The sequence below is a fragment of the Heterodontus francisci genome, unplaced genomic scaffold, assembly GCF_036365525.1.
Source record: "Heterodontus francisci isolate sHetFra1 unplaced genomic scaffold, sHetFra1.hap1 HAP1_SCAFFOLD_61, whole genome shotgun sequence".
Taxonomy (NCBI): domain Eukaryota; kingdom Metazoa; phylum Chordata; class Chondrichthyes; order Heterodontiformes; family Heterodontidae; genus Heterodontus; species Heterodontus francisci.
The window spans coordinates 9042719-9057746 of NW_027141441.1; the positions used below are offsets into that span (position 1 = coordinate 9042719).

The following is a 15028-nucleotide window of genomic DNA, read 5'->3' on the forward strand; positions in this document are numbered from 1 at the left end:
CGAGTGAGTGGGACACATGGAGATATGTTTAGACGATTTCCTGGCAAATCATTTGCAACTCCATATTTTTCTGAAATTTGTACGAACACATTAATGACATACGTCACGCCGTGAAATTTCTCCACAAAACACTGAAAGGTGACATTGTTAATTGTGAGGGGGTTTTTTCACTTATTCAGACATACATTTGGAAGGAGTGATCAGAACGTGATTCACACATGACGTGATGACGTAATGGCGTGAAGAAACACTTCCTTGAACTGGCCATATTTGGTATCCATTTTTTCTGCTCGACCCACCTGAATATTATAGAGAAAATGGCAACAAGGGGAAGATAAAGTCTGTAAATATAGGCAGAAAACAGCAGCAGGGACTGCAGTAAACAAGATCAGCCAGTTCCTGGTGACTTCGTTGCTCGGATAGTGAAGAATTTAGATGGGTTGTGGACAGCCTGAGCCTCAGACTGTCTCCTGAGTTGAATAGGATACCGCACGGTCTTCGTGCTCATTGAGGAAATTTGGCTGTACTCATGGGATACAGCTGAAAGATGGCAACGAATGAGAGGGTTTGAGCAACATTCCGTTCCTGTATTGAAAGAATGGGCATGTTTTTAGAGTTAAGAATATTTTGGGACTGGAAGGTGAGGCGGTCAAGACTCAGAATAAGGCAATTCCTGAGCAAAAGAAAACAATTTTGTTTGTGGAAATTGGCCTGGAAGTGTATGACATGCTAACAAAGCTTCCTGCTCTGAATAAAGCAAAATATGTGCCAGTCAAAACAAAATCACCAAGTTGGAGGAACATTTCAATCCTAAGCCACTAGAGATAGCAGAATGCTATAAATTTGGAACCAGAAATCAGAAAAGTAGTGAAGCAGTTGGTGAGTATATTGTGGCACTGAAGAATTTTTATTACGTTGCAACTTTGGCACATTCTTAGACCATGCATTATGAGACATATTTGTGTGTGGATTTGTGAACAAAAGAATCCAATCGAAGCGACTAAACACACAAAATCTTACATTTGAGATCGTGTGTAAGATTGCTGTTTCCATGGAGATGGCATCAAAGAATGTTAGGGAATTTTTTCCTATGCAGGTAACTAGTACAGGCTTCTGTCCACTGTTAAAGTGCTTCAGCCAAGTCTAAAGTGGACAGACATAGCCAGAAGAGTGCCAATGATAGCAGTTTAGTGTCGTTATCACCATCAGGGCAACCACACAGCCCAATCATGTCAGTACAGAAATGCAAAATGTTTTATTTGTCAAGCAGAGGCCAAAGAAGGAAAGGGAACTAATTCCAGTGGTAATGGAAAACAGTGATGTTATAAGGGTGGAGTTCACAATCTTGAAGTGAATCCAGAGTGCCTAACCAAAGAGGAGCAAGGGCTGTACAGCATTTATGCCACTAGCAATCACTCAAATGATGGAGACTTTTGTATAATGTTGTTGGAAAATAAACAGTCCATTGCTACGACCATGGATTGCTCCATCATGAGTAGAGAAATGTATGGGAGCAAAGTCAGTGATGTCCGTCAAACTGAGAGCACCAGTCAATTGAAAACCTACTCTGGTGAGGTGTGAGAAATGTGTGGGCAAATGGAGTGCAATATCCAACATAAGGGCAGGCCCCTCAAGTTACCCATTGTTTAAAAAATTAGGTCAGTGGAAGTAGGCATCACTGGCAAGGCCAGCATTTATTGCCCATTCCTAATTGCCCTTGACAACTGAATTGCTTGCTAGGTCATTTCAGAGGACAGGTGAGAGTAAACCAAATTGTTGTGGGCCAGCATCACATACAGGCCAGACCAGGTAAGCACAGCAGATTGCCTTCTGTGAAGGGTATGAGTGAACCAGATGGTTTTTAATGAAAATCAATTATAGTTGCATGGCACCACTGCTCAGATTTTATATTATTCATTAATGAATTGAATCTGAATTCCACCAGCTGCCATGGTGGGATTTAAACTCATATCCCCAGGGCATTAGTCTGAGTCGTGAGATTATTAGTTCAGTGACATTACTGCTATGCCAGCCTCTCCACTACAAGGTGGTGAGATATGTCAACAAACCAATAATAATGGGGAAAGACTGGCTTTGAAAGCTGAAGTTAGACTGGAAGCATGTTTTTTCAAGTTGAAACAACCAAGGAGCTTGATCAGGCATTGAATTGTTACAGGAACACTTTCGAGGACAGCTATGAAGGCATAATCAGTGTGAAAGCTCACATCTGAATCAGGCCTGATACCAAACCAGTATATTGCAAAGTTTGGCTGCTTCCTTATGCTTCCAAAACCAAGGTTGAAGAGGAGCAAAAGAATCTGGAGAGATATGGTGTGCTGGTGAAAACTGATCACTGTGATTGGGCAAACCCAATTGTCATTGTGCCCAAGTCAGACAAAACCATCAGTCTATGTGGGGATGACAATGTCACAATGAACCAGGCAGTGGATTATGAGAAGTATCCACTACTGATCTCGAGATTTGTATGCGGATTTAGCAGGATCCAAGCTATTCACAAAGTTGGATTTATTCCATGCTTATGCACAGCTCAATGTGAATCAAGTGAATCTGCAGTATCTCACGATAAACACACACATGGGGTTATACTCCTACATAAAGCTGCCGTACGGTGTGAAGCCTTCTCCAAACTTCTTCCAAGTTACAATGGGTAAGATTTTACAAGGAGTGCTACATTGCTTGTGCAATCAGGATGATGTGTTGATCATGACTGTAACAAATGAAGAGAATTTTCAAGTGTTGGATGAAGTGTTAAAAAGGCTCAATGATCACAATGTGTCAGTTGAAAAAGAACAAGTGTGCCTTTGTACAATCTGAGGTGGTGTACCTTGGCCTGATAATCAATGAAAAGTACTACAGCCAGTGAAAGAGAAGATAGAGGCTATGGTCAAAGCCCCGAAGACAAAAAGATGTGTCTGAGCTTAGATCTTTTCTACGCATGGTCCAATACTACTTGCAATTTCTGCCTGAGCATGCAATGGTGTTAGCTCCACTACATGAGTTGTTGAAGAAAGATGTGAAATGGAAATGGTCTAAAGCACAGCAAGATGCTTATGATGCATGTAAGAGAAGCTTGACCAGTGACACACTACACATTCATTACCACACAAATGGTGAACTGAAGCTAGCTTCAAAATATGGAGTTGGAGCAGTAATCAGTCATGTTGTGGATCATGGTCAGGAGAAGCCCAGAGCATTTGTGTCACGTACCCTGACCAAGAGTGACTGGAACTACACACAGATAGGAAAGGAAGTGTTTGGAATCATCTTTGGAAACAAAACGTTTCACCAGATTTTGTTGGGTGGTAACTTTACGCTAGTAACAGATCATAAACCACTAATAGCTATTCTGGGACCAAAGTCTACAATACTGACAATGGCAGTATCAAGGATGCTGCAGTGGGCTGTACATCTCTCACTGTTTGACTGTAACATTGAATATCGTAGTTCAAAGGAGAATGCTATCGCTGACGCACTGTCACATTTACTGCATGAAGATTTAGATGTAGACTGTGAAGGTGCAATCTTCATAATAGAAATTGTGGCCATGACTGAGTCGACCAGTCGGCAGGTTCACTGTGAGCCGATAACACTGCCGGGTAAAGGCCGTTTTCCAACTCCAATCTTAACACAGGAGATTCCCCAAACAGCTGTAATACGGTGTTTGTAAACTGCTGGAAGCGGATGTGTGTGGAAATGGTGATGTTACTGAGGAGGTTTCTTAGTATCGAATGGATTGCGTTTCGGTGGGAACATAACTGAGTGTTAATTGTAGCGGGACCATATTGAAAAGCTCCGGCTTTCTGGAAGGCTTTGACTACGAATGCCGAGTCTGGAAGGGTTTGTGTGGAGAGCTGGGTTTCGGTTCTACTGTTAATAAAGGGTTTGAAATTGGCAGCCCGGAGGAAACTGGAGGTGGATCTGAAAGATGAGGGGCCGTTCTCTCTCTGTCTTGTCACTCTGGGTGTCTCCTCCCTCTCGCTCTCTGTTTAATCCTCACTCTGTCTCCTCCACTCCCTGCTCTCACTCTGCCTTTCTCAGCCAGGTCCAGGGGGTCTGTATACAAAGGATCCTGAAGGATTCTGTTACTCATGTACTGCAGTGATCTGAGTGAAGAATCATCATGTCTGGCAGAGGTAAAGGAGGCAAAGGACTGGGCAAAGGCGGAGCAAAGCGGCACCGCAAAGTGCTTCGTGATAATATCCAGGGCATCACCAAACCAGCAATCCGCCGCCTGGCTCGCCGTGGCGGGGTCAAGCGAATCTCGGGTTTGATCTGTGAGGAGACTCGCGGGGTGTTGAAGGTTTTCCTGGAGAATGTGATCAGGGATGCGGTCACCTACACTGAGCACGCCAAGCGCAAGACGGTCACTGCCATGGATGTGGTGTACGCTCTGAAACGGCAGGGCCGCACTCTCTACGGATTCGGCGGTTGAACAACTTGACCCTTTCCAGCAAACGCACAACAAAGGCTCTTCTCAGAGCCACCCACCACCTCACAGAGAAAGCAGTGACCTGGAAATGGGAGCTGGGATAGGCTGTTCAGAACAGTTCAATCAATCTGCTGTGTTCGGGATACAAAACTGGAATCCCCGAGTTTGATATTTCAGTTGTAGCAAGGATGTGCAGTGGATTTGATTTTGTAAACGTGCTGTGTAAACAGTGCCCGAGACTCTCCAGTTAGTTATTTCCCCAGTCGACACATGCCCTCAGTGAAAAGCCACATCACTCCTCCAGAATCACTCATTGTTTTCATAGAATTTCAAAATGATTTCGATGCAATGAGAGAATCCGGGAGTTTTGCAGCAGCCGTTGAATCGGTCACTGGAACCAGACCCACTTGTGATGTTATTTCTCCCGAGACGGTGTTTCCTGCACTGAAACTGAGAGGGTTTGTGAAACTGATCAGTTTCAGCTCAATCATTCAGGGACCTGGAATTCCCGCAGTTTGAGCCCGAGCCCACTTCTGATTGGTCACCCTCTTCCCATTCGTATGTCTTAACCAATCGCAGAGCTTCGAATTGGAAAATGCAGCAAATCATTGGCTCAAATTGTCGACCTGACAAAGTTTGAATTCGAAAAAGCCGCCAATTTCAGTATCGGAAAGAAGCGATTACTGGAAAATCTATCCAAAGCTGATCGTTTTATATATATATATATATATATAAATATACATGTATGACCATTAAAAAACATTTATATTCCGCTTTTATCAGCAAATTCCTGGCACCATTTTAAAGCTGTTCGTAAAATAGCGCCAGGAAATTGTGCTGATAAAAGCGGAATAAAAAACAAGATTTTGGATGGTTATGTCCATATTTTACGAACAGCTTTAATCTGTAATATTATTGGTTACTCATCTGTAACTGCCGGCAAAATGTAACGGGAGAAATAACTCAAATTCGGTGTGGAAGTAATAAATTGGACAGGGTTTCGGGGGACAGTGAGAAGTCACTGAAATAGTTGCTTGAACATTGTAAATAAATCTGATTCGGTCCTGTTACTGACATTCTGGAATCAGACAGTAATCAGCCCTTTCACAGAGACTGTCGGTGGCTCTGAAAAGAGCCTTTGGTTTATTCGATGATATTTTGGCCGCTTTACTTTTTCTGGGAGCTCTGAGCGCCGGTTTTCTTGGGCAACAGCACGGCCTGGATATTAGGCAGCACCCCGCCCTGAGCGATGGTCACCCCTCCCAGCAGCATGTTGAGCTCCTCGTCGTTGCGGACGGCCAGCTGCAGGTGCCTGGGGATGATGCGGGTCTTCTTGTTGTCCCGGGCCGCGTTACCGGCGAGTTCGAGGATTTCAGCGGTCAGATACTCGAGCACAGCAGCCAGATAGACCGGGGCTCCAGCACCCACACGCTCAGCATAGTTGCCCTTTCTCAGGAGCCTGTGAACACGGCCCACCGGGAACTGCAGTCCAGCCCGGGAGGAGCGAGACTTGGCCTTGGCCCGAGCTTTGCCGCCGGTCTTTCCTCTTCCAGACATTTTCACAAATTCTTTCACGAAGAATGGATATTTTCCACTGCATTTACTGTACTTACAGACTGAAAACTCTCCTCATTGGTCGGTACTTAATTCACCTTATTTGCCTATATTCATCACCAATCAGGTCACTGACAACAGAAGAGGGCGGGATTTACCCACCACAACCTCAGAAACAGAATTTGTCAATTTCAAAAAGCCCGCCAATTTCATTTTCGGAAAGGAGCGGATTAAAATAAATGTCATCCTTCGTCAAAGATTTAAAATCCCTTCTCTTTATTTTCTTTCATTCAACTCCTTTCGTCACCAATCAGAGACGCGGGTTTTAAATGTTGTTTAAATTGTGGATCTTCCCACAATCCCTTTCAAACTGTCCCGGGAGGTACTAAATCCCTGTTCACAGCATTTCCCTGAAGCGAAACGTTCAGTTTATCTTCAATCAGAGCCCAGTGTCCTTCTCTGAAAAGAGGGAGCCGGATCGAATCCTCAAACTGCCCTTAATCTGCTCTATAATGATCCCATTCCGGGCTGTTACACTGCGGAGAGTTACTGTAAATAAAATGATGAATCAGTTCACATTTCAGGAATAGAGTGAAGGAACGGAGGTCTGACTCTTCCCGCTGAAAGCAGCTGTTAAAGCGGTCATTCAGGGGCTGTGCAAAAAAAATAACAGCTTTAAGCAAAAAAGGAAAGGCGAATGAGCGCATTATGGGTTCATGGGACAGGAGACACAAACACAGTATATTATACATTATCTTAAAGTGATTTAATAGAGATGTTCGGATGCAGCTTTTTCAGAGAGATTGTGGGTGGCTCTTCAAAGAGCCGTTGTGTTTGGGATGTTTTTCAGTCCATTGTGCAGTTTTACTTGGAGCTGGTGTACTTGGTCACCGCCTTTGTCCCTCCCGACACGGCGTGCTTGGCCAGCTCCCCGGGCAGCAGCAGGCGCACGGCGGTCTGGATCTCCCGGGAGCTGATGGTGCTGCGCTTGTTGTAATGGGCCAGGCGGGAAGCCTCACCCGCGATGCGCTCGAAAATATCGTTCACAAACGAGTTCATGATGCTCATGGCCTTGGAGGAGATGCCGGTGTCGGGGTGAACCTGCTTCATCACTTTGTAGATGTAGATGGAGTAACTCTCCTTCCTCGACTTTCTCCGCTTCTTGCCGCCCTTTGCTGATGGTTTATTTAAGGTTTTCTTGGCGCCCTTCTTAGGAGCTGCTTTCTTCTTCTCTTCAACCATCTTCAGTCTCAATTTCAGACACAGAAATAAACCAAACCCCTTCCGAGTGCGGATTAAATAGACAATCCCACAGCTCTATGCTAATGAGGGATGGGGGAAAATAAAGATTGTGATTGGGTGACTGGCAGTGATGTCACAAAGGTTTCATATTGTAATTGTCTAATTGGTCTCTTTCGCCATCCACTCAGATTAAACATTTGCAACCAATCACAAACACCCTTCCTGCAATCAGGAAGTATATTTCCCAAAGACTGTCTCCAACCCCAGTTTCTGTTGAAAGAGCCGCTTCTTATGTAAAGCTCCCTGGAAATGTCCTGGCTGTTGTTGGGAAGACACATATTGGCTGATTCTGTGTCCTTGTGTCTCTGCTATTGCATGTGAGCGTGCAATTAATTTCATTTCTTTTTTCTCTGATCCTGTGTTTGAGCGTGTTGTGTAATTCGGTAGCTCTCAGTCTCTGGTGCAGTAGGGATTCATTCTGTATATTACAGACTCTGGTACTGTGAGTGTGACATCCATTCTGTATCTGTCAGTCTCTGGTACTGTGTTTGAGTGTGAGGAGATGAGGTGGAATGTTGCAGGGAGGAAGATGGAAAAGAGCGTTGGTGCGATGACACAGCCTTGCTTGAGCCCAGTTTGCATTGGGATTCGGTCAGTGGTAGGTCCGTTGCCAATGATTACATGTCATGCAGTCGGCAGACGATGGTGCCGAATTTCTCCGGGCAGCCAAATTTGAAGAAGATGTTCCATAATCCCTCCCAGTTTGGAGAGTTGAAGGCCTTTGTCAGGTCAGAGAAGGCCATGTAGAAAGGTTGCTGCTGCTCCCTACATTTTTCTTGGGAATGTCTTGCTGTGAAGATTACGTTCACTGTGCCTCTTGATTGACAGAATCCGCATTGTGATTCCAGTAGGAGCTCTTCAGCCATGGGGAGGAGGCGGTTGAGAAGGACTCTTGTGATGACCTTCCCTGTGACGGACAGCAGGGCTGCCCCTCTGTAGTTACTACAGTCGGGGTTGTCACCTTTTTTGAAGATGGTCACAATTACGGCATCTCGGAAATCCCTGACATGCTCTCTTCCTTCCACATGAGAGACGTGAGACGATGTATTTGTGTCAAGAGTGCTTCTCTGCTGTATTTTCGAATTTTGGTGGGAATTCCATCTATGCCGGTGGCCTTATTTTTTTTTTAGCTGTCAATCTCTGTCAGTCTGGGATTGTGCTGACGTCATGGTGGGTAGCATGCTGTGGAATGTAGTCAAGGGCACTCACATCAAAGACGGCATCGCAATTGAGGAGATATTCAAAGTGCTCCTTCCAATGAGTGCTGACTGCCTCTCTGTCCTTGATCAGTGTCACTCCATTCTTTGCTCTCAGTGGGGTAGGTCCTTTGATACTTGGGCCGTGAATGATCTTGACAGTGCCGAAGAAGCCACATATGTCGTGGCTTTCAGCAAGTTTTTGTAGTTCCAGCGTTCTTTCAGCCCACCAGCTGTTGTGTCAGTCGATCTACTCTATAGTACGAGTTGGAAAATATTGAACTGACTTTGCCTCCTGTCCAGAAGCAAGGCCATTCCAACATCTGTCATCTAGCTGCAATACGCTGACAACGCCTGCGGGTGCGCACACCCAGTGACCAAGCTTCAAACCCTGATCGATGCATTCAGTGAGGCATATGAAAGAATTGGCCTTAAGCTAAATGTCTGGAAGACAAAGGTCCTCTGCCAGCCTGCTCCCCGACACTGCCCCTCTATATCAAGATCCATGGCGAACCACTGGACGATGTGATCACTGCTCATCCCTAGCGAGCATTGTCTCATCAAGGGCAGCCATCGACAATAGGGCAGCACAGTGGCGCAGTGGTTAGCACAGCAGCCTCACAGCTCCAGCGACCCGGGTTCAATTCTGGGTACTGCCTGTGTGGGGTTTGCAAGATCTCCCTGTGTCTGCGTGGGTTTCCTCCAGGTGCTCCGGTTTCCTCCCACATGCCAAAGACTTGCAGGTTGATAGGTAAATTGGCCATCATAAAAATTGCCCCGAGTAGAGGTAGGTGGTAGGGAAATGTGGGGATGTGGTAGGAATGTGGAATTAGTGCAGGATTAGTATAAATGGGTGGTTGATGGTTGGCACAGACTCGGTGGGCCGAAGGGCCTGTTTTAGTGCTGTATCTCTAAACTAAAGACAATCCAACATCCCAGGAATCAGCCGAGTGAACTTTCTCTGAACTGATTCAAATGCATGTGCACCCCTCCTTAAATAAGGAGACCAAAACTGTGTGGAGTCCTTTAGTTGGGATGTCACTAATGCCCTGTACAGTTATAGCAAAACTTCCCCACTTTTATACTCCATTCCCCTTGCTAAAAATGCCAACATTCCATTTGCCTTCCGAATTACTTGCCTTAGCTGCATGCTAACGTTTTTGTAATTCATGTACCTGGACACCCAGATCCCTCGGTACAGCAGCAATCTGCAGTCTCTCTGATGCAAGTAATATTCTGCTTTTCTATTCTTCCTGCCAAAGTAGACAATCTCACATTTTCCCGTATTATACCCCATCTGCCAAATTTTTGCCCACTGACTTAACCCATCTATATCTCTTTGCAGACACTTTGTGGCCTCCTCACAACTTGCTTTCCTACCTATCTTTGTACCGTCCATAAATTTGGCAACAAAACACTCAGTGCCTTCATGCAATTATTAATATAGGCCATAAATAGTTGAGGCACCAGCACTGATCCCTGTGACACTCCATTAGTTACAGTTTGCCAATCTGAAAATGCCCCATTTATCCCCACTCTCTGTTTCCTGTGAGTTAGCCAATTCTATATCCATGTGTGTGTAGTTTTCAGATTGTGTCTGTCAGTGTCTGGTACTCTGAGTTTTGGACTCTTTCACAATCTCTCAGTGCTACTATTTGTGTGTTAGGTTCCTTTAGATGACTCAGGCTGAGATACTGCGAGTATAGTAATCAATCTATACAGTGGCGCAGTGGTTAGCACCGCAGCCTCACAGCTCCAGGGACCCGGGTTCGATTCCGGGTACTTCCTGTGTGGAGTTTGCAAGTTAGATTAGATTAGATTAGAGATACAGCACTGAAACAGGCCCTTCGGCCCACCGAGTCTGTGCCGACCAGCAACCACCCATTTATACTAATCCTACACTAATCCCATATTCCTACCAAACATCCCCATCTGTCCCTATATTTCCCTACCACCTACCTATTCTAGTGACAATTTATAATGGCCAATTTACCTACCAACCTGCAAGTCTTTTGGCTTGTGGGAGGAAACCGGAGCACCCGGAGAAAACCCACGCAGACACAGGGAGAACTTGCAAACCCCACACAGGCAGTGCCCAGAATCGAACCCGGGTCCCTGGAGCTGTGAGGCTGCAGTGCTAACCACTGCGCCACTGTGCCGCCCTGTGTCTGCGTGGATTTTCTCCGGGTGCTCTGGTTTCCTGCCAAAAGACTTGCAGGTTGGTAGGTAAATTGGCCGTTATAAATTGTCACTAGTATAGGTAGGTGGTAGGGAAATATAGGGAAAGGTGGGGATGTTTGGTAGGAATATGGGATTAGTGTAGGATTAGTATAAATGGGTGGTTGATGTTCGGCACAGACTCGGTGGGCCGAAGGGCCTGTTTCAGTGCTGTATCTCTAATCTAAAAAAAAAACCTTTCAGCATCTGGCACTTCGCATGTGTTTCAGATGATAGAGGTCGAGGTCAAGGAGGACCTCCATGAGGTGAAGAGTCAGGAGGCCTCACTCTTTGCCACAGAGGCCTCCAAAATCATCTTCCGGTCCAGAGTCCACTCCATCGAACAGGATGAGATGTGTTTGCACTACCTCTTCCAAAAGCTTCCACAGCTTCATCAGAAGCCTGAAGGAAGAGGATGGCTCGGTAACGTCTTCGCAGTCCGACATACTAAGAATTAGCAAATCATTTTATGCCGGGCTGTCTGACGCGAAGCGCACAGACAGCAGAGCTTCCTGTGATCTATCACAGCTGTCTTAGATGATAGCATGAGGGAGAGACTGGACATGCTGCTAACTCTGGACAAGCTGACAAAGGCCGTCAAGTCCTTTGAGACGAGTAAAACTCCCGGAAGCGATGCCTTACTGGTTGAGTTGTATTCGGCCCTGTGGGACTGGATCGGCCCAGACCTGCTGGAAGGATACGAGAGTATGCTCCTGGCCGGCAGCATGTCAGAATCCATGAGGAAAGGCATCATCACCCTCATCTCCAAGCGGAAGGGGGAGAGGGCAGGAATCAGAAATTGGCAGCCCATCTCACTACTTAATTTTGACTACAAGATGCTGTCCAAAGTCATAGCCAGTCGAGTCAAGTCTGCTCTGGAGTTGGTGATTCACCCTGATCAGACCTGTACTGTACCCGGCAGGAAAATCTCTGATAGTCTCGCGTAACTCAGGGATACGATCGCCTATGTACGGGACAGGAGGGTGTACACCTGCCTCATCAGCCTGGACCAGGAGAAGGCTTGTGACAGGATATCGCACACCTTCATGATGGATGTGCTTTCCAAAATGGGGTTTGGGGAGGGAATCTGCAATTGGATCAAACTGCACTTCACAAATATCAGTAGCGCTGTCTCAATCAATGGGTGGGAATCAGAAAGTTTTCCGATCCAATCTGGAGTCAGACAGGGCTGTCCTCTCTCCCCGGTCTTGTTTGTTTGCTGTTTGAACCCTTTGCTGAGTATATTAGGAAGGATGTGAACATAAGAGGGGTGACAATCCCAGGCAGCAGAGCCACTCAGGTTAAAACCTCCCTGTACATGGATGACGTCGTCGTCTTCCGCTTGGACCCGCTGTCTGTGTGCATCTGCAACCAGTTCGAACTGGCCTCAGGGGCCAGAGTTAACCAGGGCAAGAGCGAGGCCATGTTCTTTGGTAACTGGGCTGACCAATTCTTTGTCCCCTTCACCATTAGGTCACAGTACCTGAAGATGCTGGGGATATGGTTCGGAAGGGCCGGGGCGTGCACCAAAACCTGGGAGGAGTGAGTAGCCAGGGTACAACATAAGCTGAGCATGTGGGAGCAGCGATCTCTCTCCAATATGGGTAAGAACCTGGTCATCAGATGCGAGGTGCTCACGTTGTTGCTGTATGTGGCGCAGGTCTAGCCCATACCCCACTCCTGCGCTCTGGTGGTCACCCAAGTCATTTTCCACTTCATCTGGGGATGCAAAATGGACCGGGTCCGGAGGGACACGATGTTCAAACCTCTGGATAAGGGCGGGAAAAATGTACCCAACATTGCCCTCATCCTGATGACTACCATCGTGTGCGGCGGCATCGAGCTGTGTGTAGATCTCCAGTACGCAAACACCAAGTGTCACTATGTGCTGAGGTTCTATCTGTACCCGATGTTGAGAAGGATGGACTTCGTCACATTGCCGCGGAATGCTCCATCCAGTTGGGCCGTGCCGTACCACCTATCCTTCGTGGGAAAATTTCTGCAGAAAAACACCTTTGACCACCAACCCATCAGGCAGTGGTCTGCATGGAATGTCCACAAGGCCCTACGGGAAAAGGAGATGGTGGATCCTGTTGGATGGTTCCCCAAGCAGACTGCCAAAGTCATTAGACAGAATGCCTCATCACCAGAATTTTCAAACAAGCACCAAGGTGTAGCTTGGCTGGTGGTGAGAAGAGCCCTCCCCGTCAGATCCTTCCTGCACGCCCGAAGTCTCACACCCTTCGCACAATGCCCTTGAGGTGGCTGCGGTGGGGAAGAGACGGTTGCCCACCTCCTTCTGGAATGTGTCTTTGCAAAGCAGGTGTGAAAAGAGATGCAGTGGTTTTTGTCGAGGTTCATCCCAAGCAGCTCTGTAACACAGGAGTCTGTGCTGTATTGGCTGTTCCCAGGGACATACACAGAGATAAACATCAACTGCTGCTGGAGGACTATCAATTTGGTCTGCCCCACGAAACTTGCTGGTCTTCCAGCACAAAGAGTTGTCCACGACCGAATGTTGCAGACTGGCACATTCCAAGGTCCAAGACTACGTGCTGAGGGACGTACTAAAGCTTGGGGCAGCCGCAGCAAATGTTCAATGCGGAAACACCACTGTGTAAGGTCCCCCCACCAAGCTGAACTGCGGGGCTGGATCCATAGAAAACCCCTCGAACTTTATCGGGAAAATATTTGTTTGCTGTAAAATGTACATGGTACGTAAAATGAAATGGAAGGGTTGTGAGGCAATTCACTCCTGTATTGAAGGAAACTGATCTCCTTTGCACTCTTTGTATTGTCTGACTCGATGATGTTTGGAACTGTTCTGTATTGTTTTTTCTTACAGATTTTTATGAATAAAGTATATTTTGGAAATAAAAAAAGTCAGGAAGAGGAAAGACCAGCGGGAAAGCTCAGTCCAAGGCCAAGTCTCACTCCTCCCGGGCTGGACTGGAGTTCCCAGTGGGCCGTGTACACAGGCTCCTGAGAAAGGGCAACTATGCTGAGCCTGTGGGTGCTGGCTGCTGTGCTCGAGTATCTAACCACTGAAATCCTCGAGCTGGCCGGTAACGCGGCCCGGGACAACAAGAAGATCCGCATCATCCCCCGACACCTGCAACTGGCCGTCCGCGACAACGCGGAGCTCAACAAGCTGCTGGGAGGGGTGACCATTGCACAGGGCGGGGTGCTGGCTAATATCCAGGCCGTGCTGCTGCCCAAAAAAACCAGCGCTCAGAGCTCCCAGAAAAAGTAAATGGCCAAAATGTCATCTAATAAGCCAAAGGCTCTTTTCTGAGCCACCCACAGTCTCTGTGAAAGGGCTGATTACCGTCTAATTCCAAAACATTTGTAACAGGAATGGCAACTATTTAAAATGTTTAAGCAACTATTTCAGTGACTTCTCACTGTCTCCCTGAAGCCTGTGTGAAGGGGAATTACTAATTGTCCATAATTTATTACTTCCAAAGGATGTAGGTGCTTTGGAGAGGGTGCAGAGGAGGTTCACCAGGATGTTGCCTGGTATGGAGGGCGCTAGCTATGAAGAGAGGTTGAGTAGATTAGGATTATTTTCATTCGAAAGACGGAGGTTGAGGGGGGACCTGATTGAGGTGTACAAAATCGTGACAGGTATAGACAGGGTGGATAGCAAGAAGCTTTTTCCCAGAGTGGGGGATTCAATTACTCGGGGTCACGAGTTCAAAGTGAGAGGGGAAAGGTTTAGGGGGGATATGCGTGGAAAGTGCTTTACGCAGAGGGTGGTGGGTGCCTGGAACGCGTTGCCAGCGGAGGTGGTAGACGCGGGCACGATAGCGTCTTTTAAGATGTATCTAGACAGATACATGAATGGGCAGGAAGCAAAGAGATACAGACCCTTCGAAAATAGGCGACATGTTAAGAAAGAGGATCTGGATCGGCGCAGGCTTGGAGGGCCGAAGGGCCTGTTCCTGTTCTGTAATTTTCTTTGTTCTTCGTTCTTTGTTCCACACGGAGTTTGAGTTACTTGTCCCATTATAGATTGCTGAACAGAGTTGTTTACCGCCAGTTCGAACAGTTGACAACAATTGACAAATTAAATCTGCTTGTGAAATAGCGCCCGAAATTTGTGACAGTAAAAGTGGAATATGGAAACAGGTTTTTAACTTGTTACTGGACTTTTTTTTATTATTTCCAAAATATGCATTATTCATAAAAATCTGTAAAAAGTACATGACTAAACAGTTCTAAACAGCACCAAGTCGAAAATTACAAACAGTGCAAAGGAGGTCAGTTTCCTTCATTGCAGGAGTGAGCTGCCTCACAACCCTTCCAT

The 15028-nt window shown here is 46.5% G+C and overlaps 1 protein-coding gene across 1 annotated transcript; it reads right to left on the reverse strand.

Annotated features, from left to right (window-relative positions):
* Positions 1 to 5617: 5617 nt before the first annotated feature.
* On the reverse strand, positions 5618 to 6007 carry LOC137363469 (histone H2A-like). The gene has a single exon (XM_068027294.1). The coding sequence runs from the start codon at positions 6005 to 6007 to the stop codon at positions 5618 to 5620; it is 390 nt and encodes a 129-aa protein (XP_067883395.1).
* Positions 6008 to 15028: the final 9021 nt, after the last annotated feature.

Coding starts and splice junctions, on each gene's coding strand:
- LOC137363469 (XM_068027294.1), bottom strand. CDS start 6,007: ATGTCTGGAAGAGGAAAGACCGGCGGCAAAGCTCGGGCCAAGGCCAAG.